The following is a 26,257-nucleotide window of genomic DNA, read 5'->3' on the forward strand; positions in this document are numbered from 1 at the left end:
TTTATAAGAAATCCTCAAATTCACGTTGTGTCAAAGAAATAAGCACTTCGTTGTCAACGTTATAGTAGTCATACCATCTCTAGCAGTGAAAAGAACAGCTTTTGGACAGGTGCTGGTTTACACCACACACACGCAGCCAGCTGGGCCATCGACTGGACAGTCCACTCCAAGAGGAAGAAATTGGCCGGGTCCCTTTCCCATATTGTCTGCAGGGTTCGAAGAAGCTGGCAGCACAGCAGAGGATCCCGAGAACGCAGCAAGGAGGCCTGCAGCAGGTGGAAGGCGGGCAGGTTTTTTACTGCTAACCCTGGAGTCAAAAGTACATTAAGGAGATGAAGAATCGAAAAATGTGTCAGTACACTTGACTTGTAGGGGGAGGTTTCAGGCCTATAAAATGGGCCATATTGAATAGAATACAGTCTGCATGTTTGTTTGTTGAATTGGGCGACTACTTACTCTTGTCTAGTATGACATACAGCACTGAAAAACAATATCAGCCCGAGGTCAATTTAGCTAAGAGATGTTTTCAATGTAAAGCTCAATTTATCAGATTTTGCACTGGCAAGGTCATAGAAAGAGGAAAACAATCAAATTACAAACAACCTTAAACACAGAGTACATGCTGAATCCCATAGCCCAATCGAGTTATACATACAGAGACGGATTGAAAACAAACAACACAACATGCACCAAGGCAAAGGAAATGTAGCATAAATCTGCGTTGATAGAGTTTGCTCGCTGTATTGTCAAAACATTTAGATGAGGTCTTAGATTTAGGAGCCAAAACACGCTTGTGTTTGTTGCGAATAAATATATACGTAGTTATAAGAATACGATTCATTTTCACACTTAGGCAAAATTGTATCAAAACTAAATAAGATCAGCAGAAAACCTGGTCCCTCTGCTGGAAGGAAATCTACTCCTTGAAGTGATGGATGGCTGCTGAGCGCGTGTGTGTGTGTAATTGGATGGATGCGTGTGTGTGTTTATTATGGACACTCTATTTATGAGTGTTGGATGGAGGTGTGTGTGCATCTTTGATAGATGGCTGGTTGCTGTAGGCCAGTGGTGAATGGATGTGGAGCATCCTAACAGAGTTAGAGGGGAAGCCTCCACTTCATCATCCCAGACATAATCACCTCAGCTTCCTGTTAACCTGAGGGGTGTTGTGTACTTCAGTGGGGCAGCAGTGGGGGAATGGGGAGTCAGGGTGTGTGGGAAATCAGGGAAAGGAAGCGGAGCGGTTTGGGGAGGGGGTTATACGAGGGCAAAAGTGCACAGGAGGGATGAACTGTGTGGTCATTTGGGGGCCCATTCCCCTCCCTGAGCCTGCCTTTTCTGAGTCATGCATATGATGATAATTAGATATGCATGTGGAGGGGGTAAGAGATAATTAGGGAGAAGCGGCCAGAGAATAACAATGCAGAGCTTGCTGTAGAGTGGAGATGACTTGGCCTACCTTTGGTGGGCAGCAGGTCAAACTTAAAGGCTGGAGGTTGGGGATTGGTGACACAAACACCCACTTTGAGCTCCGTTTTTCCAAGCAGGGTGAAAGACGCAACGAGAGCCAGCAACTCCTCCACCGGCTGGAACTGATCCACAGAAACACCTTCCTCACAGCTGATGATGGTATAGAGAGAAAGATTAAAAGGTTTCATGTATAGCAGAGAAAAAAATACTATGAAGACTTGCACCCTTTGAAAGGGCTTTATATTTAAACCATGAAATCCCACTTAATTTCTAGGCAATTTCTATTTAGTCTTGCCTCTTTTGATGCCTTTTCATTTATTCTCTTCTCTAACTGCACTCCCTTGAGTCTCATTTCATTTGCCTCAATGTTCTTCTGTTGACGTCTTACCGTTTCAGGATGTTCTCAAGGGCCTTGTAGCCGTTGTTGTTGTCAAACTCCAAGAAGAGGGCTGGATTGAGAGGATAGGTGTCTCTAATAAAGCTGAACACAGCAACAGCCACCTCGGCTAGCAGCGGTCCTGAGACATCGGTGCCGATGTGCAACAGGTTCTGGATGCAGATGCGTACACAGTTCTTGCCTAACGAGGAAGAAGCATTAATTGTTCAGAGACATACAGCGTGTCAGAACAGTGGTGTCTGCAAGTAATGCTTCAGAAAGTAAAATCCTTCACTCCTGTCCTCACCCAGGTCACAAGCTGCTAGAAATTGATGATTCTACAGCTTAGAGTAAAAATATCATGCTAGAAAATGCTGATTACTTCTTGGTTTCCAAAACAAATCAAAGTCAACTGGTGTGTACCAGAACATTTAAGTGAATTATCTGTGCTGACGGAGGGATCATGTGAAACATATTTGCACTATGTCTCTCTGCTGGGACGTGTGGTCATGTGTCGCTGTATCATCCACCCATTTCTGGAACAACACAATCTGTCTGCACGGATACCTTTCTGGAATAAATTATTCACTTTCTATGGAGCCTGTTTTCTCATGTCTTTAATGCTTTATGTGTCCAGCGGAACAGAATATACGTGTTATTTTCCTTTCTTTTTGTACACTCTGAAGTGTAATTCCCATGTCCCTTCCTGAGAGACTCCTGACCGGTTGGAAACGCATAACCATGGCAACCTGCGCCAACCTCATGTGATCAAACATCAATTTGTGAGAATCCCAATAGCTTTGAGTTACCTCACCTTGCAAGCTTGGGACAGTGTTGCTTGTTGCTACAGCAGACACTGCCTTGAGGACACGGGAGGCCTGATGTCTCCATGCAGCGCTTGTCTGGTCCCATAGTGATGTGAGGCCAATGATTAGACACTGCAGTTCTTGAGTTTGCACCAGCCTTTCTACACTGACTGGCTGCCTACAGAGCTGAAGGAGAACCTGGAAAAGAGCAGTGGGGAGAATTTTAGAGTGAGACCAAAATCCAATAAAAAGAATAGAAGCAGCATAGGCAAGTAGACCATGCATGATAAGAAAAAATGTAAATAAAAGCTATTGCCTGAACTGACCTGGGCTAGCGGCTCCTGGAAGGTCTCTTCTATAGCCAAGTTCTCCTTTTGAGCTGGAAGGCACACTAGCAGGTAGAGACATTTCACCAAGGCAGCAGGGAGCCCTGGGTTTATACAGGACAATATATCCTACAAACACACACACAAATCAAGGTAACTTAAATACAATTTAATTAATGATTTCCACAGGACTGACATCACTTTTAAAGCTTCACTTCCCTTTAAAAGGGTATTTTCACTTACTGAGCTGTCAGCTGTCAGCAGCAGCAGAGACTTTAACAGCAGCCATCCTTGATTGTCTCTCGCCTCACAGTTGGCGTCATTAGTATCCTGCCTCTGGAAGAACCGCACCACCTCACCACGAGCCTGCTCTGAAAACAAGAAGCCCAACATGATTCAACATGTCTCTGAACAATGACGCCAAAGACTAAGTGTCACCAACGAGCCAAAGACAACAAGACGGCAAGACTGACTGCACATTCTGGAGCGGCTTCTCATCACCATCTGCTGTCAAGTAAACTCTAAATCCACGTTTCAGTCAAGCGTATCGGTGTTCTACTAGAAAGCAATTTGCATAAGACATTGGGTGGATGCAGTGTTCTCAGTGTTCCCCTTATAACACCTGTGCAGCCTCGAATTGAGAGCGAAATAGTTAAAAAGTACCATGCATATCAGCGAACCAGAACTGCTTAGAAAACAGAAATATCTACTTCCCTAAAAGCAAAAAAGCCTAACCCTAAGTGTAGAAAAATACATAAATACCAGCAACAGAGGGAACATGAATAAGACAGAGGAGACAAAGACTGACTGAACAGTAGATACATAATACCAGAGAATGCAACAAAACCCCAAGAAGGAAACTACATATTACGTTTCTGTGAACACAATGCATGTGCTTTGGAGTTCAACGTTCAATAACATGTCAGGAGTGACATTTACAACATGAGGAAAAACAACCTACTAAAATAGAACCGCAGCTCACACTGAATATGTAGAAGTAGAACAGAGGAGGAAGAAAGTCCCTTTACACCGAGAAAAACAAGAGTGTTACAACTGCTGCGACATGAGCAGTTGTTAGTACCTGCAGGTCTTTCTGTCAGTCTGTTGTGGATGTTATCGATGACGGTATCAGCAGTGAGAGCTGCAAGTCCCTTTATGTTCCAACCTTCGAGTCTGCCACCATCCTCACAGACCTGGGATCAGAGAGGAGAGGGGCCATCATACAAGGATTACATTTGGTATCAAAACTGTCTGTAACAGGAATTTTAAACTGTTTTGGTTAGAATTATTAGCAGTAGGCCTTAATGGCATGTTGCAATCTGAGATGCAGTAAAACAATGCAACCATATTATAGTTGAACGTCAGCTGCAATGGATAATGCACTACACTATAAATAATGGAGGCCAGTGTGCAACTGTTATGCTCTTTCCAGTTCCATAAGAGGATATCACATTTCACTGAGTTTGCTGTTCTTAAGTGAGGCCCTATGTTCTGGTCATGAGGCTCACACACACACACACACACACACACACACACACACACACACACACACACACACACAGAAATGCACACAAACCAAAGAGTGATTACGTCTGCAGCTGTGAGCCTGATCAATGGTGTTACACACACAGATCTGTGATGGAATGTATACCGAGTGTGTGCACGGGTGAAAAGGTTTCTTCATGTGACGCAATTCAGGCACAGAGAATGATGAATTCCTCTTCTCCCCTTCCTCCCCCGATGAATCAAAGCGAGGCCTGAAGCTATGGATCCGAAGCATTTTCAATTTCATGCGACAGCTCAGTAAAAGAGTATAGATTTACTGAGAGACCACATATTCGCATTCGATCAAGAGACAGTGACGGGATCGGATAAGGACGAGACATCTGATGTGTCCTGGAGCACTTTTGGAAACCACAGTGACATTTTACCTCAGCCGACCCATTTATTCTACAATGGAAAAAAAAAGCCTCACACTCTTGTCCCAGCAGTCCATACCTGTATGTAGAGAGGCAGGACTTTTACCAGATGTTCCTCTATCTGCTCTAAAGGGACATGATCAGTTCGGAGGTCAGGGCTCAAGCAGGCGTGAACTCCCAACTCCTGCAGTTGTTCTCGGAGCTCTTGTGGGAGTTGAGGATTGCTACAGGAGCCCTCCACAGTCTCCACCTTCGTCTCCACAGAGACAGATAACTCCCCTGAAGCACTTAGCTCTCCGGTTTCCTTATTGATCCTTTCCCCTTTAGCAGTCTGGTTCTGCAGGGGAAACAAAAACAAAAAAAAAGCAAAAATAATAAATCCTCAGATTGTTAACCTGAGTTTGCATACAATCTTTAGTGCGTTTTAATCATAATCCATAGGATTGTTTCACTTCCTCAAATACAACTGTCCCCAGACAAACCTTCAACCCTCATCCCCCTAGCCCACATATCACACTGCATTCATAAATCACCAGATAGAAGAACGGACCACAAACAGTCATGTGTCACTTTCTTCAACCTCTGTGAATGCGCATGGTTTAATTGGTGTCCAAATTGCAGTAAACTGATTCAAATGATTCCAAAAATTGTTAAAAGCGTTTCATGCTTAAAATTCCCAATTGCATGGATGACTTCAGATGTTCTTTACCACATGATTGTATTCCTTTCTTTTCTCCTGTTAAGTCAACAGTAATTGTGCAGCAGTTTCGGAATTCCCAATCAGTGCTGTCACTTGCTATTGAAATTAATTTGAAAATATGAGGCAAACATATGCAAAAGATGGCAAATGGGAACCTTTTTTTCGTATAAAATCAAATTAATGTGACACTGCGTGTTATGTCCTGTTCAGATGAAACTAACCTCCAAAGTTATTGATACTGTGACATAAAATTCTTCTACAATTTGAATTTCTTCACACGGATGGCTGCTAATACGGGTTAGACTTCTGTCGCACAATGTGTGGATGGGTCCTGCTCCCAAGCAGATATGTTGCTGTGTGACTGAGAGCATTGTTTCCTCATTACAGTGACATTATTTGGGGACTTTCTATTTAGTCACACACACATGTTGAACTATGAAGGACACTGCTTTGGCAGGACTGATAAACTGATAAACCAGAGCCAGTAGAATCTGCTGTGATAGTGTATAGGTACAGGGAAAAGGCAGCTCACATTCCAGAAAGGATTCACATACAATTCACAATACTTTGATGTTTTCTCATGTGTTTGAGAAAAGACCGATACCTAGAAGGCGCTCCTTACTTGTGGAATGGAAAAGCAGCACATGTCCCTATTTACAATGGCATACCATAAAGTATAGTATTTCAAAACTACAATTATTCATTAAGTCCTCTTACCTGTACTTGTGTGAGAGCCATCTGGGATTTTCCTAGCTCGAAGAGGAAGCCGTCAGCTGTGTTCCAACTGAGTGAGTTGTTGTCTCTGTTTCCATGTCAGGAGGAAAGACAAGCGGAGGCCTGCTAAGACATTACTCGCGCCAACAGTACTGACCCTACTGTAAAACTACCCGCCCCTCACTAATCTGCACCAAGCAGACTGAACTTCGAACAAGAGGAGTAACTCCGATCAGCTGGCCCAGGTCATGTGCCTTCTTACTTCCTTAGAGAAGCAGAAGTGAAAAAAGTGTGTTGTTTAGCTGGTTGGATGGGGTCCTCCCACCACAGCTCAAAAGTAGAGTCCCTTTGCTTTTAATAGACGCGGTATGATATGAATCACAGCGACGGGATCTCATGATCACCAACACAGTCACCTAACACAGCATGTAATTACAGGGTTTGACTTGTAGGTGAAAACATTATAAAACAAATCATGTTTTGAAAAAGATAATCACCAAAGTAAACAAACCTTTAAACTGTAAAACAGTTTTTTAATTATATCTAATTATATAATATATGTGTGTTTATGTATTTATTTTTTATTTTAGACTCATTCGGTTGGGCTTTTAATCATAACACGTGGGTGTAGTTTGAATGCTTGCAGAATGGAGTGCAGAGAGAGATTGGAGGAAAAAAATTCAAGCAGTGCTAACATAACTTTAGCTATACAGCGCCATCTTGTGGGCGTTCATGATATAGAAATATGCGGATAGCAGCCAGATAAAGAGAAGAAACTGTACCAATAATAAACTAAATAAATAAATAGATAACCTTATAGCTACTCAATCGTGCATCATCACGTTTTTTTACTAAATAAGTCTACATTTTAAAAAGGTGCACCCACATTGTGTACCTAATTGCAAATGAACCGTACAAGCGCAGGTAAACAGAACAGCTAGCTTAATTGCGGATGCTAGGGACTGAAATTGAATGCAGGAAAGCCATCATTTATGTGATAAATTATTACTCCTTCTTCACCTGGTATGAACAGACAAAGATGTCTACGAGGGAAAAGACACGCCTGGTGAAGTTGAAGCCAGTTTCACTGGACACTCACGAGGTTCACGGTGCGCTGCCCGCCGGTGATGTTCAAGCCGTTTAATTCGCTCTGTCTGCGGCCGCCTCGAGTCCATAACACACGTCTGCGCTTCGACACAGCTTCGGCTGAGTCGTCGCATTGTTACCGCAGTGATAACTTAACTTTTAACAGCACAGCACGTCCAATGAGTACAGTGATGTTTATCACGTCCGGGCAACAAAAACAAAACAAGCCCTCTCATGTCAGGGGTTTTGACATGAGAGTGCTATTAAGTGCCTATTTTTCACTTTACATTAAAAATATTTATTTTCAAGTTGCAAACGTGTACAAAAACCTCTACCGATTAAAATATATCAACATTTCTTGACATGTCTTGACCCACATTTCCACGTTCGGCACCACACTCACACAGCTAATTGACTCCTAACGCCGTAAAGTGTTATTTTATTTATAGGTGACCACGTGTTCGGCTGACGCAGCTGACGTCAGCGGTCACGTGACCTGCTGTAAACCAACGAGGTGTCCAGGGCGTGGTCTGCCTCGATCTTTAGCACAATGGAAGATGCCCCCGTTACTTTGAAAGCAAGGGACGAACTGTCTTCTCGATTTACATCGTGATGTTTTAACGTTTCATCCGAGGAGCTCGTTTATTTTATTTTTATTTTTTTTTGCCTCCTTTGCACCTTCTGTCGGTGGAGATAACAGCAGGGCCGCCCGTGTGCACCCATCCCAATGCATCCGATGTCTGTGTGCACGGAAGACGATGAAGACATATTTGACTGGATACAGAGAGGAAATATTGACCTGTGCATAGAGTTAATTCAGAATGACAGATCCATTCTCAAGGAAAGAGGTAAGGTGGAATAAGATACAATACAAATGATTGACGTGATCAGTGTTGCTCTTTCATTTAAAGCCTATTTGTGAAACCAGAGCCAGCTGTGTTCCTGTCAGTGTGGGCTATTCATGTTTAGCCTTTAATATGATTTCTATATCATACAAACAGCTGATGACAGAGAACCTGTACCTATGTCATATGTCTGTAATTATCGCCTGTATGAGATATACTGTGCAAATATCACAACACTGAACATGTAGCATACCGTTTTCCATCATGGTGTTTCCAGTGAACCACTTAACACTTTGCTCCATGATGTGATTTTTGTCAAAGGGAAGCCTAACCCTGCTGCAGCTTGTCCGTGAGACGGTCTGGCACTGAGCTGGGTGGACAGATCCTGTGACAACACAGCACAAAGTCACTCTGTGCCAAAGGGAACCCTAACCCCCCCCCCCCAGAGTCCGGAGGGTTCCAACCATCCACAGTCTGAAGGGCCGTGCATTTGTGCCGGGCCTATAGTGTTAGTCACAGAGACTGCAGATCTGACGGATATAATGTGTTTGTCTACATCCAGGTTGGGGGGGGTTTAGTCCGCTTCACTACGCTGCCCTCCATGGTAACCGCGCCCTGGTTGACCTTTTCCTTAGTAATGGAGCTGACCCTAACCTGCCATGTGATGCAGGACAGACATCCTTTCATTTTGCCTGCAGGTGAGCGGCAGCTGCATATTTAGGTCTCTAGTGTGAAACAAAAATGCCTGGATTCTCGATGTAGTCACAATGTGAGCATTGTGCACTCTGTTCTGTGCTTGATCCTGTGTAATATCAACGTGTGCGTTTGACCCCCCCATCAGGCAAGGAAACATCTACATCATACACCAAATGATGCAGTATGGAGCTGACTTGCGTCTCATAGACCTGCAGGGGAAAACATCACTGCATCATGCAGTCACTGGGGGCAGCATGTGAGTATATGAAACGACACAAACAACACTTAAACTCAAATAGGCCGTGCATGCACTGACTGCTGTCTTTTCCCAGTATTGCAGTGCACTATTTGTGGGAGACGGGAATGTTCCGGTTCTCAGACACAGACATGTACCGGGTGACACCCCTTCACCTGGCCGCATCCACAGGCAACACAGAGGTGGTCCGCTATTTGCTCAAAGACCAGGTATGAGATGATAGTCTTAACTCTCTCACTCCCAAATGAAGCTCATACTTCCATGCATACATACCTGTGCTGATATATCAGATGGAACAGCTGTGCACCTGCACCCTCTGTGTTTCAGAGATGTGCTGTGGAGGCAGTCGACCAGCAGGGAGCGAGCGCGCTTCATGTTGCAGCAGAGAGGGGTGGAGTGGAGGTGTGCTGGACACTGCTGCAGAACGCAGGCTGCAGGATTCTTTATCAGAAGACCCACACTGGCCTCACGCCGCTGGACCTCAGCAAACAGGGGAAAACATTTAGGTGAATCCGCTGTTGAGAAAAAAAAACACTGACTGGCAGACCACTGCATGGGATGGAAACATCCCCTCAGCACCTTGATATCCACTATGTTTGCATTTCCTTGATTACTTCTCTTTCTTTTGGGATTCCTGATGCGGATAAATGCATTGCTTTACTGTGCATTTTTCTCCAAAGACATCAGCAACTCACCAAGCTATTGCGTCGGTACCTTAAAGAGCCGTTTTACCACAAGCCCAAGGAGTCTCATGGTGAATATTATCTGTATTTTTTTTATCATTAATCTAGTGATGATAATGGCATTGTGTGTGTGCTGTGTGTGCCTTTACATTTAGATTTTACACGTCTATGTTTGTTTCATGTGTCTTTTCTCTCCAGTTTTGTACTACTGGACACTGTTTTTTCCAACCCTGAGCGGTGCTGCCATCCTGCTGATCGCAGCCATGTTGGGAGGCTACGGGGGGCTAACCTGCGGTTTGCTCTTCCCCTGGCTGGCCAGAAGCATCTTCACACAGTACCACCGCATGACCACATACCAAAGGTTGGTTGGTGTCAAACGTTTTATCAGTCATCGTGTTTCACTGTTTGTTGAGATCAACATGCGTTTTTCCTTCCAGGTTACCCAACCCGATCTACTTGGGGACCCTCCTGGCTGGCTTGTTCCATTCCCTGCTTTGCTACTATGGAAGGATGATGCCTAATATCCTCCTACAGTCCTTAACTAGCATGGTCCTCACAGGATGATTCTTAAATGTCATAGTGCCACCCACAGGTCAGCCAAGATTTTCACCAACATTTTGGTCTACAAGGTAGTCAATAAGATATAAAATATTGTCTCCCGAGGTTGAATTTTCATCCTCTGACCTTTTCTCCAATGCTGCAATGAGTTACATTTTCCACTTTTACACAAAGAATATTTAAAGGGCATAATAGAGTGACCCATCTGTGCTTCCCGAGTCACTCCACAAGCTTTCTTGTGAAAAAAGTCAACATGGCCAGTGCTCCCCTTGTCGACAGAGGTTCATCCTTAACCTTTTGAACGTGTGTGGCCAACCAGCGCTCTGGCCCAGACGTCAATGTTCCACTTCTCCCTCGTCCTCGGTTTGTTCTGTAAGGTTCTGACTCAGGACCCTGGGACTCTGGACAGTGCAGATGCAGATCCTCGGTTCTCCTGTATCGATGACCTGGTGGAGAACAGCGAGAGCCCCCACAGGTTCTGTCCATACTGTGAGGTAAGACATTGTCCCGGTTCAGAGAGCCATGGGGCTTTACATCCCTGCATATCTACCCATATATGTAGTTCTAGCTTTCTGTCTCGTGTTCCTTCACATGGTCCTCGCCTTTAACAGGAGATGTCCGGTAGGAAATAAGGCACAAATCCTAGAGCATACTTTTCGAAGACGGTTGCTGGCAAAGTTGAAGATGCACATTTGCTAGTTCATGGACTCCATCATATAAAAGTATGTTGCTCTCCTCCCCACCCTGTCTTCTCTTTCCTCGTAGCTGTTTCTGCCCGACTACACCAAGCACTGCAAGTTGTGCGACGTGTGCATCAAAGACTACGACCACCACTGCCTTTTCCTCAACCGGTGCATCGGCCGGGGCAACCACCGCCTCTTCCTCTTCTTCATCTTCTCCATGGTGGCTGCTCACCTGCTTTTCGTTGCCACGGCGACGACCTACCTGTGTGACAAGCTGCCTGCGGGCAGTCGCAGCTTGTCTTCGTGGCTCAGCTTGTTGGGGGAGGAATTCTGGGTCGTGGTCATGATAATTATGAACGCACTGACACTGTTCTGGGAGGGGTGGCTACTGACGGAGCAGTTTGAGGCCGTCGCCACGGGAACTACTACCTACTTCAGACATTGCGAAGGCATAGTACGGCAGAGGTCAATAGAACAGCGCTGGGTTACAGTGCTGGCGTTCCTGCTGGAGGGCCGGAGACGGGTGGGCAGCGGACAAGCGGAGGACAAGACTGGCATAGACATTTAAAACTCTCACTTTGTTTCATCGCTCACTTGCTTCCCTTTGGTGCACACTCAACCTTGTGATACCACCTTCTACAGATTCCATAATTCTCTAATGCCATATGACATGTTGTACATGGATGTGAAATGTGGTCATACCTCAGTAGTATAGTACAGGCTATAGATGTGTGGCTAGCAGGATTACCACCACTAACGAGTTGAGATGTCCACCTAGTTTTTAAAGACCTCACTGAATACTTTTAATATAACAGCGTTTGAATTAATGGGTTGGTTTACATTATTCTGTGAGAAGCACTCGATATTTCCAAAACTGTGTTTTAGCAGCGAACACCTCTGAATGATTGCACGCATTATATATTCCACATCAGCATCCCTTTTTCTTTTTTTTACATCATTATTTTTGTTTTGAATAAAAGTGTAAAAAGCATTTTTAAAAGCTGTGAAGATGTGTGTAGGCTACTGATAGCATTAGCAAGTCATGTGACTAGTGATAATGGTTAATAGCAGGTGAACTAAACGACTTTGTTTCCGACATAACGCCATTGCCTCTCCGACCTGCTCCATGTCATTTCAGCTACGACACTTCCTCTGCTCTCACTAATGAGACGTGCTCTCTCCACGTCTTCAATTAAACACACTCATTTCCTTTGTGTCCCTCAGGACCATATTTCTAGATTATAGATGATGTTCCCCACGCCCCTCAGAGGCTGGTGCGTCTGGACTATGTGAGTGTCTATGTGTACGTACGTCACATTATTTAGTGTCTGCCGTACTGCCTGCCATGCATATGGAGTGGTTAACATGAGTGCATGTAACCCTGTGAGTGCTTTTACTGTATTTCTCTGTCCTTGGATCAGTGTTATTGTATTTAACTGGCTGCCGCTTGTCGGTGCCACCCAATATATTTTATATGCACTGTGTTTTATCTGTGGTTACTTGTGGTTTCTTTTGAATTCCAAGATAATACCTTTGTGCCATGATGGTTTTTTTATGCTTTAAGGGAAATATATTGAATAAAAAACATCACTTAAATGAAAATTTAAAATCATGACTGTGCACATTGGTGGAAGCAATACTATGAATAAAGTTAATTCATAAAGCACCTTTCATTACATAAAATGCAGCTCAATGTGCTTTACAAAAAACGAATGGACATAGAGGTATTAAAATGGAGAACACAAAGCAAGAAAGCAAGGAATACATATAATAAGTCATAACAAATGTATGGGATACCTTGCTTAAGTAAAAGTAGAAATATCATAGTAGTAAAAGTCCTGAATACAAAATGTCACAGAAGTAAAGGCACAGATGTGTTATCATCAAAATGTACTTCAAGTATCCAAACTACTTATTATGCAGAATGACTCTTATTATAATGTTATATGATTCTGTTTTTATCACTAGTGAATACCAATTGTATGCATTAGTAATATTGTATTCGATTATTGCAAATAAACCTTTATGTACAGATTGTACTGAAGAAAAGGACTCGAGTAGATGTGCTTCCATACTTTCCACCACTTTGTAGCTCGAGAGAAAACCAGCTTTTAAGGGTTTTTCAAATTAAAAGCTTGTGACCTTTCCTTTCGATGTACATACAAATAGCCAGAGCACTGATATTCTACTCTGCTGTGAGTGGGAAAATGTACAGTGACAGCATCTGAAGGGGAAATCATCATCTTCACAGATGTCAGCCGTTTTCACTTCTCCATCAAGGCAGTTCACTTCCTCAGTGAGAGACATTCTGAAGCATTCAGAGAAGGAGGGCATCACACAGCTGTGATTTATTTCTCCGTAAAGCTGTACCTATCACAGCAGCTGCTTGCAACAGTGATGCTTTCTTGTGCAGCACAAAGAGTCTGGTTCCGGACTGAGAGTCGTCTGGTCTGTCCGTACGAGATGACATGGCAAGTAAAACTCGCATGACCGTCTTTATTTACTTCCTTCTATCAGAGTCTGTTCACATCAGCATTCTTCAGCCGCACGTCACTGGTGTGTTACTGATGGCAGCCATAGTAGTCCTTTCTCTTTGGGTATGTGAATGTCATTTGATTTGTTTCTTATCAATTCAGCAGAGTACTAGAGTTCAGTGTAGCCATTGTTTAGAGCCCGTGTGTGTGTGTGTGTGTGTGTGTGTGTGTGTGTGCATGTGATCTCTAGAAATGGCCTCAGTGGAGAAGGATACACTGCAGACGGGGTCGCTTCCATGAAGACGTCCAGGACTCCTCTGACCAGTGACCAACTGAAAGAATTGACAGGTAAAGCTCTCTTTTAGTTTGATTTGCAACAAAGAGGATTATGGGAAGCAAGGTGAATATTTATGTTGTTGTTTAAACCACTTTCTGGTTATATTAGCTCTCATAAAAGATAAGCTCCAATAAGCTTTAAGATAATTATTCCCAAAGTTATGCTACTATAAACATACTGCCACACTTGTATCCAGCCTTCATAGAGTTAGTGTATCATTTGTTATTGATTGTTATGTGTGAACTCAGGAGGTTATTCTCAACGTTTAGTCTCCTCCAGCCTCTTGAACTGCTTTATCACACTACTACACCACTACAACCCAACCAGGCTGAACACCAACATGAACATCACACCCTTGAGTGCTGTGGCTCTCAGCATACAGATTGCTGAGTGACTGAGCAGCGTGGCATTTTTCCCTTAAGACTATAAATCTTACCCTGAATGAGTCGCAATACTAATGTGAGAGCCGTACGGTGGAGTTTTGTCAGTTTTTAAACACATGTCCAACCTAAACGTATCACGCATCTGCTATGGTTTGGACGATACAATGACTTGGCACTTGCTCTGCATCAAATACTTAATGGTACGAATGATGTCAGTTTAATCAAATGTATTGATCTGAGGTTGGACTTCGGCTACAGAAGAGACCATAATTAAATCTCCACGAGGAAACAGCTGGAGAGATCGTGGAGATCGAGTAGCGCTGTAGGAGCCAATGTAAAGGAACGGGTGACAAGACAGAGGACACGCAGCCAGACGTATTTATAGACGGTGAGAAATTGATACGGAGAGTGTGCAGCAGAAGGCAGAGAGACAGATAGCAAAGGAGAGAGAGGCAGGGAGAGTGGGCAGGGCTCTGGATAGAGTAAGTGAGAACAACAGCACGCCGGGCCAGTGGGACAGACAGGGGGGGAGTGAGACGGGAGAAAGGAGGGGGACGAAGAGGAGAGTGTGTGATTAAGTGCTTGTAAGTGTGTGTGCATGTGTGAGCGTGGAATCGGAGGGAGACAGTGTCCAAGTGCAAGACAGTGAGCCGGGGAGAGAGAGAGATGCTCGGAGAGGATGAGGAGTAACAGGGCGAGGCAGCAGTGTGTGTGTGTGTGTGTGTGTGAGAGTGTGTGCTGGAAGAATAGTGTGTGAACAGAGGGATGCAGTCATGTCTCTGTGAGAGGGAGCAGCACAGCAACGGTAACCATGCTGAGCCCCAAGATAAAACAGGCACGCCGGGGTAAGCACAGTCCCTCCTCCCCTTCCTTCCTCCATCCCTCCATCTCTTTCTCTTCTTCCCTGCTTCTTTCCGTCCTCTCTGTGGTCCGTCTCTTTCTCCCGCCTCTCTCACTGTCTCTGCAGAGCTCCATTTGTCCTGCTGTCTTTTGTAACGATGTGACTTCAACACCGGTGTGCGTGCATTCATTGATCATGACATTGAAAACGATGGAACAGCGGCGTGTTAGCAGCAGCAGTGTCATTCTGCATCCCAGTGACTATTGTTGTTAGCAATGACCTGAGTTTTCTTGCATGATCTGAAGTGTGGAGGCTTCAGCTGGTGGAGAGTTAATAGGCTCTACTACAGAGTGATGTAATCCCTCGAGTCTCTGGATCACGCCGTCCTCATTCCTAGTGGATTCCATAGGCGTATCTAGCCTGTTTTTAGGGGTGCTTTAGCACCCCCCCAACCGCGTCATGGTATGGTATGATCCACTTTCTCTCTCCACCTGCCCCGTTCACCCCAGCTATACCTCATTATCTTTTCATTTTAATAGAATATAATTTGTAGTACTTTGCAAAACCAAGTGATGGCTTTTTTGCTCAGCATTAAAGTGAGATTTCCAGTCACAGTGAATGGCAATGATAGTCCTGAATAACGATAAAATGTACAGTTTTTTGGGGTCATTGGGTGCTCAGCAGCCCTAAAGCTCTGTTCCTAGAATCAGACCTTGTGGATTCCATACTGTGTTGGTTGTAGTAAACATGGCTGCTAAGGACAGTCCTCCCTCCAACAATGATCTGCATGTTCACACCTGAACCCCGTGGCTACATCTCTATTTGTCCAGGGTTTTATTGGGTTAGTTTCTGGTTGGCACGGCTTTGACAGGTGACTCCACATCAGAGGTGGAGAAAGGAATGCGGGGGCTCTCCCCTCGTGTAAATCACGACAGCTGACCGGCAAACATAGTTCCTCTAAGCGCCGGGTAAAACCCACTTGTGGCCGCCGAAGTCAGGACACCAAATATACATGCCTCTCACATGACTGTGTGTGAAGATGAATAAGGAAGCTGTAAATCACTGCCACTGAGATTGTCTTGATGCAGAGTATAAATACTTGTTGTGTTCATAGCAGGTGGTTGCTATAGACGACCAACACACGCTCTTCAGGTGGCTCGGGGAGTTGTGACAGTTGAACTTATCTCTAGGAAATTGACCGGTATTGATTTTTTGAGAAGAAGATGAATTTCCAGACTGACAGGAAGAGAGATTCTGATCTCTGTGCTGTTGAAAATGGACAAAGCAGAGCGATATATAGGCTAGCAGCAGTCTTACTTTTGTGTGTGTTTAGGTTCGGGTGTCATTTCTCCCTTGGCAGCGTCTTATTCTCAACCAGAGACCATAAAAGATGAAGGGAAGGACAAGTAGCCACTACACTTTGCTTGCCACATTTTGTGCGCTTGCCATCTCTCATTTGCTGTAATGGTATTCTCCTTTGATTAGATTTCCCAGCTCTGCTCTCCTCTGGCCCTTTTATGCAGCATCATGCAGCATCACAGAGCTGGACTAAGTAGCCGAGATATCGGAGCAGAATCCTAAAGCAGTGTCGGGTCTTACGGGAAATTACTGGTTAAATCCTGGGAAGCGGTTGAGGCTTCTCTCATTATCTGTGGCTGAATAATTGGCAAACTGAGGGCTTTTGAATAAATAATGAAGTGCTTTAAGTCAAGAAAGTATTGTTTTGGAGGCTCTAAGCATCACATGCAGCACATGCAAAATGGTAATTTCCTCAAGATTTTAGTATTGAGACCCTGTTGATACTACACCACGTTAATTAGTATCATCAAAAAATATTATTATGATCTAACTTATATGTTTGTGAAAAGAGACTGTATGTTACTAATCTAATACATGATAACAATGTTATGGGATGACTAATGAATCATTAGTTGAATAATTTAATTCCTGGCAATATCCATAAAGTATTAGTGCTGAATGTACCACAGCATATTTCTTCTAGTACTGTACGCAAGGTACTTGTACTTTAGTTGATTATTAAAGTCTTATGCTGTTTTACACTTCCACATTACAATATCTCAGAGGCGTACAAAACATAATGAGCTCAATATGTGACAAACTAATAGATTTAATCACCCAACAGTAAATAGAGTGGTTTAAATTTGCTCCACTGCAACCACACATAACAACAAAATGCTACAGTTATGCATCGTTAATAATTCATGTGATTTTAATATAATGTAACACTGATTGGGCCCAGTTTCATTCATAAGTGCTTTCACTCTTGATAGTTTATTGGTGGATTTACTCAGCTGCTGTTGTCAGGGACACATTTGACACTTTGTGTACTTCACTTGAGTATTTCAATTTTGTTACAGTTATATTTCTTCACATATCATATTATTTTACCTACAAATCAGTTCATAAAATAAAATCCACTGTACAACATACCAAATCATTTATATACCAGTTTTAAATTTCCCTACCGTACCCAACTACAACATCAATATGCTGCTTACACATTAATGCATGTAAAGATAACGAATACTACGATAATGAAACACTCACATGGGGCCAATTTCAGCATTATTAGTACTTTTACTTTTGATACATTAAGTACATGTTGCTATTAAAGGAGAAATCCGGTCATTTTTGACCCCATGTCCGTTGTCCTCAGGGTCATCCCGACTTATTAGAAGCAAAAAACCCGACAAAAATTGACGTTGCCTAGCCCGAGATCTGTACCTGCCTGGCAGCCTTCCAGACTCGCTACAATGCTAACCCATTGGGGCACCGTTGTATCTGCTTTCCTGGGCCACAGAAAACCATTCCAAGACCTATGCAACACAGGTTGTGTCCGTACGAGACACCACGGCGCTCGTTTAGCACAAATAGTGTGGCAAAACGACATAAATATGTGTGTTTTAGCATGAAGTTACTCACCTCAAATCACCCCGTAGAGTAGACATTAGCAGTAGACAGCCGAGCGCCTGTAGTCCCTCCCAGTCACCGCAGAAACGAAAACGTTTTTCACGTAGTTTTGATTTTGTATCCATAAAGAAACGACCGAGCAGTGCAGTCGTCATGTCCGTAATAAATCCATGAAGCTGTTACGTCCATATGTATGACTGTTACAACATAGCAACATAGCTTCAGCTAGTAACGTGCCGGGCGCTCGTCCGTCCCAGTCACCGCAGAAACGAAGACGTTTTCCTCGTAGTTTTGATTTTGTATCCATAAAGAAACGACCGAGCAGTGCAGTCGTCCTGTCCGTAATAAATCCATGAAGCCGTTATGTCCATATGTGCGACTATGTTACAACATAGCAACGATAGCTTACAGCTAAACAGTAGCTGGGAGCCAAAACAATGCAAGTCTCACGCAAGTTCCCGTCTGCCGTCCTCACTCTGGAGCTGTTTTCAAGCCAGTACAGTGAAACATCTTGGACAGTCGCGCGAGGGTCACTTTGTTCTCACTGTGTTGATGAGAGACTGCAGTCTGCACGCGCGACACGGCGACACGCGACACGCGACTACCACTCGTGCTGTCAACACAACTAGCCTACTGAGACTGCGCGAGATTTGTTGTCGCTGTAGCAGCTTCAACTGTCACAAAGGCTAAGCAATCTTACTATGTAGGCTAGCGCCAGTTACACTGTCATATGGACATGACGGCACTACTCGATGGAAAGAAGTTTGTCACTAGTGGCTTGAAAACAGCTCCAGAGTGAGGACGTCGGGAGACGGGAACTTGCGCGAGTCTTCCATTGTTTTGGCTCCCGGCTACTGTTTAGCTGTAAGCTATCGTTGCTATGTTTCTGCGGTGACTGGGACGGACGAGCGCCCGGAACGTTACTAGCTGAAGCTATGTTGCTATGTTGCTATGTTGTAACAGTCATACATATGGACGTAACATCTTCATGGATTTATTACGGACAGGACGACTGCACTGCTCGTTTCTTTATGGATACAAAATCAAAACTACGTGAAAAACGTTTTCATTTCTGCGGTGACTGGGAGGGATGACAGGCGCTCGGCTATCTACTGCTAATGTCTACTCTACGGGGTGATATGAGGTGAGTAACTTCATGCTAAAACACACATTTATGTCGTTTTGCCACACTATTTGTGCTAAACGAGCGCCGTGGTGTCTCGTACGGACACAACCTGTGTTGCATAGGTCTTGGAATTGTTTTCTGTGGCCCAGGAAAGCAGATACAACGGTGCCCCAATGGGTTAGCATTGTAGCGAGTCTGGAAGGCTGCCAGGCAGGTACAGATCTCGGGCTAGGCAACGTCAATTTTTGTCGGGTTTTTTGCTTCTAATAAGTCGGGATGACCCTGAGGACAACGGACATGGGGTCAAAAATGACCGGATTTCTCCTTTAATACGTAGATACTTTTGCTTGAAATCTGAAATATCGAATGCAGAAGTTTTACTTGTAATGGAGTATTGTATTATATATTGTAATGTAAAGGGGATTAACACCATCAAGCTCATACTTATGTTTTTATTAAAGTCCTTTTTTTCCCTGAAAAGATAACCATTTGACCCCTAGTTCTTTACTGGAAGCGGATATAAAAAACAGTTCCTCTCTGACGTTTCCTGCCTCTTTTTATAAAGAAGCCTGCTGTGTTTATAGACCCTGTTCCTGCTGTCAGCATACAGATTTGTTAATGACTGCTTCACGTGGCTTCCACTTGTCTTCTCTCTTCCTAGCAGTCGTGACTCTGCAAATGAAGGACATTCAGAAAGGGCGGAATTAAAATGAGAAGCGAAGGCAGAGAGCTGATAAGCAAGAGCGAGAGAGAGATTTCAGTCCAGGCCCTTGCAGATACCTTCCATGCTGTCCTCAGCAGAAAGCAAGATGCAATTAACAAGGGGGGGAAATACGACATTGATTTCTCTCTCCTCTCTCTCTCTCTCTCTCTCTCTGCCTTTTTGTTTATCTCTCTCCTTCTTTCTCTCCTCCCCGACTCCCTAGGGAACACTCCACTGTTGCTGTGTTTTGCTCTTTCCCTATGGCATACCTATGCCAATACACAATCGTTGCTTGTCATCAGTCTGTAGCAGTTAAAGCGCAACCCGATCCAAAGCCACACTCTCTGTATCGCAATGATATTGGAAATGATGTATGCCCTCATTAATATCCGAACCACACAATAAAATTGTATGGGACATGGATGTCTTCCCCCCAAAATGGAGGCCATACCTTGATATGTTGAGTTAGGGTTAGGGTTGTTGGGTGGGTTGTTCCCTGCAAGTGAGACTTCTGTGAATCATGCCTTCTCAGAATAAGAGCAAAACAAAGAGAGAATATCCCCAAATAACATGGCTCTTCTGTCTTTATGTAAGTCCCTATTCCTTTCTCTCTCTCTGTCTCTTGATCTCACTGTCATTCTGATGCCCTCATGTGATTTCTATGTGTGTTAATGCAGCGCGGTCCAAGAGCATGGTGCTCGGAGAGTTGTCTCGGGTCTCTAGGCCCTGCTCTCCTCTGGACCAGGAGAAAGCCCTGAAGGCAGGTTGGCTGAAGAGACAACGGAGTATCATGAAGAACTGGCAGCTGCGTTGGTTCGTCCTGAGGACTGAAGCTCTGTATTTCTACAAGGACCAGGATGAAACCAAGGCACAGGTGGAGCTCACACAATAACACATAGCTTACACTGGACGGTTACCCGATGTCACCTGTTGGAGGCTGCACCGCTGTGTGTTGTTGGATTCATTCTGGTTCAAAGCCAGATACATATTCAAGCCTCATGAATTTATCTGATCGGTATTTTCCCCCCGAGGCCAGCCGATCCATCGTGTGTTCTCCAACTCTGAAAATAGCTTATTGATTCTTTTAAATCAGGTGACAAAATACATTTTGAAGCCCTTTCCTGCATTGCGCACTCTTATCTTCATATTTGGTGTATCAAACTATCGCTGAATCACCTTTCACACAAATATCATCGCCCCCACTCTTCCCTAAAGTCATTGAGTGTTGTTATTGCCCTGACACACACATTGAAAATGTGGTAACTGGCTGTCCTGTGGTTCTGCCATAAGCACTTAGTATCTGACCTTTGACCCTCTCTATGGTAGAGGGATCAGAAATGCACGGTACAGGAAGCGCCAGAGGGATAAATAGATGTTTCCCTGAGTCATCTCTCCCTCCATCATCATTACCTCCCTGGGTTGGACGGACGCCCAGAGCTCAGTGTACTCAGAACTCTATAATGTTTAACATGCACTACGCGCCCAAGTCCAGAGCCACTAATTGATTTCTTGTTTGGCTCTTGAATGCCGTTGATACGGGTGTGTTCCTTGATGCCTGTCTGTCTTTCTACCTGCCTGTCTCTCCTTCCCCTGCAGGGCTGTATTCCTCTTCAGGGCAGTCAGGTCAATGAGCTGCCCGCCAATCAGGACGAGCCCGGGCGACACCCTTTTGAAATTGTTCCAGGTGAGTTGGCATGGTGACAACGCTGCGTGTTAGCAAGTGAGTGAGCGAGTGTGTCGTGTTCAAGTGATGCTGAGCCTGCTGTTTCCTGTTCCGTACGTGTCAAACAAACAAGATTTGTATTTAAAATGGTATATTACACTAAATCCTGTGGAATGAAGGAACACGTCTGATACTTAACATTTTACTGTTCAGAAGCTGATGAAACCCCAAATCAAATGCAACACGAGTGCATATACCACGACCACTACTTGATCCCAATAATCCCTGTAAATCAGAGAGTGTATCTCTATTTGTTGTTAGAAATTGTGATCGTACTGTAAATCTGTGTGAAACTTGTGATACTAAAAGAAAGAAGTAGATAAATAGCTACGTATGAGTCACAGGCCGTAACGCATGCATGAAATATGCAGAATAGCAGAAAGGATGTGATTGCCACAGCAATGTGTTTGACCGATCAACAAAGGCTTCATTCATTTCTGCACTTGACAGCACTGGGTTGGCATGATTACAGTCAGAGGGGTAGACAGTGTGTACAGCAGATAGACAAGAGGGCAGGAAGAAGGAAGGAAGAAAGAAAGAAAGAAAGAAAGAAAGAAAGAAAGAAAGAAAGAAAGAAAGAAAGAAATGACTACCTGGGTCAATATTGTATTGATTCTGCGGGTAGCACATTTTAAATGTATTGCAATACTACACTATTGCAACTTGATATTAAACTATGGTTACCTTTTAGATTTATGCATGCAATGATGTTCTGCAACATAAATATTTTCCTCATCCCAACCTATTTATCACCTCCCACCTCACAGGCAGACACTGGTTTCAATTCATCTCACATGCAAATGTACTTATTTGTCATGAAAAAAAAAGAAATATGCTCTTTCTGATAAATAACCTTCACGTTTTAGTTCTCCGCAAGGTCATTTCCATATAAGTGGAGACCAATGGCTGCCCATAATTTAAGGAAAACATGTTCAGAAATCTAAAACACAAGTTTGTGCTATGAAAAATGGTGAAGTCATGCAAATGATATGTGATTTGTATTAAATCATGTGGAGTATCACTTCATAGAGGAAGTGTGTTGGTGAAATAACGGTCCTGGATAGAAAGACATGGTGCAGTTGCTGGTGTCCTCAGGGAACGCTACTCTTTCTGGGTCATTTCTCTACAACACACTATGCAGCACAATGCAGGACTTAGTAATGCAGGTACTGATATAGTCTACACAGCAACCCTGAACCAAATCCACTTACAAAAAAACTCTTTTGGATTGTATTAACAAGAAGGTTTTCATCAGTACCAAACGTAATAGCACTATTTGAATGGCAGGTGTGATGCTTTTGTCTCCATCTCTAACGGAGTGGTGCTTCCACCTCTTCAAAAGCAAAGGATTGCAACGCCACATGAAGGGGGAGAACACACACACACACACTGTCATCAAAGCTAAACTTAAACCAACTCAAATGTCAAACTCAAATGTCAAACCAGGTGGTATCGTGCTGTGTGCAGCCAGAGGAAGGAGATGGCTGCAGCTTTGTACTTTACAGGGGTGCTGGAGCTAATAAGGTTATTGGAAACACTGATAGAGCTAGTTGGTAGTTTTTTCCTCCTTTTTTTAATACAGTTTTTGTGATTATCACAGTATTTTTAAAAGCACCATTACTGGTCCAGAATGTAATTAAATATGTTTGCGTTTTCAGGGGGTGCTGGAGAAAAGGACCGAACAGGCGTAAGCCACGAATCATTCCTGCTGATGGCCAACTCTCAGAGTGACATGGAGGAATGGGTCAGAGCCATTCGCAGAGTCATATGGGCTCCACTTGGAGGAGGTGCGATTCTTAAATACAGACACATTAACAAAAATGTCTCCATAAGCATGTAATGCTTTAAAGAGGGGACTTAACCCTCTTGGGTACACATGAAAACATTAATGACCCGCCTGGTGTTCATCTTCTGTGTGGCTGCAGGTGTCTTTGGGCAGCACCTAGAGGAGACAATGTTGTATGAGGCCCATTGTGGCCCTCAGCGACTGGTCCCCGTGCTGGTGGAACAGTGTGCGTGTTTCATACGTGAACATGGGCTCCAGGAGGAGGGCCTTTTCAGGGCCCCTGGACAGACCAACCACGTCCGAGAGCTGCAGGACGCCTTCGACCGTGGCGAGAAGCCAGTGTTTGACAGGTGACGCGTTGGTAGTGGATATTTGATCTCTAGCAGCATGGCGAGCTATAATCTGGAAAGTGCTGTGTCTCTGTCTCTTACAGTACCACAGATGTCCACACGGTGGCATCACTTCTAAAGCTGTATATAAGGGAGCTGCCAGAGCCTATTATCCCATTCTCCAAATACACACAGTTTCTCTCTTGTGATCAGCTTCTCACCAAGGACAAAGCAACGGTAATCACACGTAATAACACTTCACTGGTACATTTCAAAACTCTTGCCTTTGAAATAAACGTGTGTTCTTTTTCTTCAAGGGTATCGGAGAGTTAGGCAAACAGGTGAAATCCCTTCCTCAGGTCAACTACAACCTCCTTACATACATCTGCAAGTAAGTCTTGTCGTGTGCTTTGCATCAGTAAGTGGCTGTGATGGGTCTGATTGTTTCTGCTGTCACATCCACTGTTTGATGATTGAGGATGTGTGAGCCCGTCACACAAGAGAAATAGCATTCGTAACGCCCACGTTCTCTTTTCCCACACCATCAGGGGAAGTGACATCACAGTGATGCGTGTATAATTACATGTCTGTCAGCTGAGCCCACACACCAGCCAGAGTCATGACTCAGCCCTCCTTTTTTTATCAGTTTGAGTTGAGATAAAAAGAGAACGAGGGGTTCAGCCAACACTGTTGATTTTACATAACACGTGGAAATAAACTTCTGGTTCTCTCTGCTCAGGTTTCTGGACGAGGTTCAGTCCCACTCCAGTGAGAATAAGATGAGTGTTCAGAATCTGGCCACCGTGTTCGGACCCAACATCCTCCGGCCCAGAGTGGAGGACCCGGTTACCATGATGGAGGGTTGGTGATACATTGCAGCACGAAACTTGTTTTCCAATCAATATGTACAGTACCATGAAGTATATGTTTGTTTGTCATTATGGACAGGAAGTTCACAGGTGCAGCACCTCATGACTGTGCTGATCAGTGAACACACCCAGCTTTACCAACGGGAGGAGCCGGAAGCTGAGGCCACGGTTCCCCAACAGCAACAGCTGAGTCCTAGTCAACGATACAAAGTGGAATGGTTCTCGAAAGAAGACACTGACCCCCAAACCTGCAAAACCCCTAATCAGGAGCCCCAATGTTCAACCCCTTCTACAGACAGTCAGCCCACTGCACCCAGCCCCGTTACAACATTGGAGAAGGGTGAGGATGGTCAGATTGAAGGGAAGGGCAAAGGTAAGACTGAAGAGAAAGTGGATGTAAAAGCAGATAGCAAAACTGAACAGAGAGGTGGGAGTGAAGTCGCCATTAGCCCCAGTAAACAGTCTAAAGCACTGCCCTCCTGGAGGAGCTCCTTCAAGGGCGGCGCCGCAACTGGGGGGCAGAGGGGGAAAATAGGGGGGTCGGCAGGGGACGTGTCTGCCGCAGGCGGGAGCAACTGGCTGATGAATGGCCTGTCGTCCCTCCGAGCTCACAGGCGCACCACCTCGTCTGGTGAAAGACTTAAAGACTCAACCCTTTCCCTTAAAGAGAACACCCTTCCACTTAAGGACACACAGAGAGACTCGGATGAAGACTCCTCTCAAACCCCCCTGTCCCACAGAGCCCTCCACCAATCCCACAGGTTGTCCGCCTATGACAACGTTGCCCCCTCTAGTCTTAGCCTGCCCGCCGACACCTCCATCTGGACGTCCTTTGAGATCTCGTTGGCCGAGCCACAGGGAAGCAATAAGGCAGTGAAATCAGGGCCGGGTCGAGAGAGACCCACAGAGGTGAGAGACAGTACAAGTACTCTGGATAACAGTGCAAGCGGTACCGAGGACGATCTCACTGGGACGAACGAAGGTCTCGCCAACATGCTGACCGAGCTCAAGCAGGAGCTAAAGAAACAGAGGACGAGCTATGAAACCGGCATTCGCAAGTAAATCGCTTGTCATTTCCCTGTCAAATGGCCAATTATGAATCAGCATGTTGTTGTTTTCTATAACCTCTTCTTCTCTTCATTGAGGTTGGAGGAGTCCTGCGCCAAGTACCAGTCTCAGGTAAACCGCCTGGAGGAGGAGCTGGACCAGGAGAAGAAGAAGTTTCACATGCTGGAGATCCGACTCAGGAACTCGGAGAGGGCGCACCAAGACGCAGAGAACCGAAACGCTCTCCTCCAGAAGGAGATGGAGGAGTTCTTCAAAACCCTCGGAGATCTGACCACGGGAGCAACACGGGCCAGCTAGACCAGACCAGCCTGCCTTCATCTGGTCCATCGGAGGATGAGGAGCTCGAATACAAAGCTTTGAAGACCAAATACCTCCAAGTGCAGTACTACTTGCCATCGTGTCCTCTTTAGTACAGCCGTCTTGTGCCTACACTGACCAGTGCCGGTGCCAAACAGGAGCTCCTCTGGACCAAGCTAACATTTTACCATTCCACAAAAATCCCTTATTATGATAAATAGGCCATGAAGCAGATTACTGACGAAATTCATCTGTAAGAAAGAGCCTTGTTG

At 44.5% G+C, this 26,257-nt stretch overlaps 3 protein-coding genes across 6 annotated transcripts in view; 2 read left to right on the forward strand and 1 right to left on the reverse strand.

Moving 5' to 3' along the window:
- Window positions 1-6,593, reverse strand: part of wdfy4 (WDFY family member 4) — a 37,572-nt gene extending 30,979 nt beyond the window's left edge. For all 3 annotated transcript variants that reach the window (XM_084020761.1, XM_084020760.1, XM_084020759.1), the window contains exons 1-9: window positions 6,315-6,593; window positions 4,977-5,234; window positions 4,060-4,171; window positions 3,222-3,349; window positions 2,979-3,107; window positions 2,661-2,850; window positions 1,859-2,048; window positions 1,460-1,620; window positions 75-307 (exon numbers count right to left, since the gene is read on the reverse strand). In XM_084020761.1, the coding sequence (XP_083876887.1) occupies window positions 75-307; window positions 1,460-1,620; window positions 1,859-2,048; window positions 2,661-2,850; window positions 2,979-3,107; window positions 3,222-3,349; window positions 4,060-4,171; window positions 4,977-5,234; window positions 6,315-6,335 (1,422 nt within the window). In that variant the 5' untranslated portion in view covers window positions 6,336-6,593. The remainder of the gene's footprint in view (window positions 1-74; window positions 308-1,459; window positions 1,621-1,858; window positions 2,049-2,660; window positions 2,851-2,978; window positions 3,108-3,221; window positions 3,350-4,059; window positions 4,172-4,976; window positions 5,235-6,314) is intronic.
- Window positions 6,594-7,940: 1,347 nt separating this feature from the next.
- Window positions 7,941-12,081, forward strand: LOC311020506 (uncharacterized protein). Its single transcript, XM_084020560.1, has 10 exons — window positions 7,941-8,245; window positions 8,805-8,940; window positions 9,084-9,194; window positions 9,271-9,403; window positions 9,522-9,700; window positions 9,875-9,948; window positions 10,076-10,238; window positions 10,315-10,397; window positions 10,739-10,929; window positions 11,201-12,081. Exons 1-10 carry the CDS (start codon window positions 8,125-8,127, stop codon window positions 11,684-11,686), a joined length of 1,677 nt encoding a protein of 558 aa, XP_083876686.1. The 5' UTR covers window positions 7,941-8,124; the 3' UTR covers window positions 11,687-12,081.
- A 1,354-nt stretch (window positions 12,082-13,435) lies between these two features.
- arhgap22a (Rho GTPase activating protein 22a) lies at window positions 13,436-26,218 on the forward strand. 2 transcript variants are annotated; one of them, XM_084020554.1, is made up of 11 exons: window positions 13,436-13,715; window positions 13,843-13,940; window positions 20,591-20,787; window positions 21,510-21,597; window positions 23,295-23,423; window positions 23,562-23,772; window positions 23,856-23,988; window positions 24,069-24,142; window positions 24,491-24,612; window positions 24,700-25,678; window positions 25,766-26,218. In XM_084020554.1, the coding sequence occupies exons 2-11, from the start codon at window positions 13,889-13,891 to the stop codon at window positions 25,983-25,985; spliced, it is 2,205 nt and encodes a 734-aa protein (XP_083876680.1). In that variant the 5' UTR covers window positions 13,436-13,715; window positions 13,843-13,888; the 3' UTR covers window positions 25,986-26,218. The 2 variants fall into 2 exon arrangements, with proteins under 2 accessions (XP_083876680.1, XP_083876681.1); XM_084020555.1 differs by lacking the exons at window positions 13,436-13,715; window positions 13,843-13,940 and adding an exon at window positions 14,819-15,157.
- The last annotated feature ends 39 nt before the right edge of the window (window positions 26,219-26,257 follow it).

Source organism: Eutrigla gurnardus, assembly GCF_963514095.1.
Source record: "Eutrigla gurnardus genome assembly, chromosome: 11".
NCBI classification, from domain to species: Eukaryota; Metazoa; Chordata; class Actinopteri; order Perciformes; family Triglidae; genus Eutrigla; species Eutrigla gurnardus.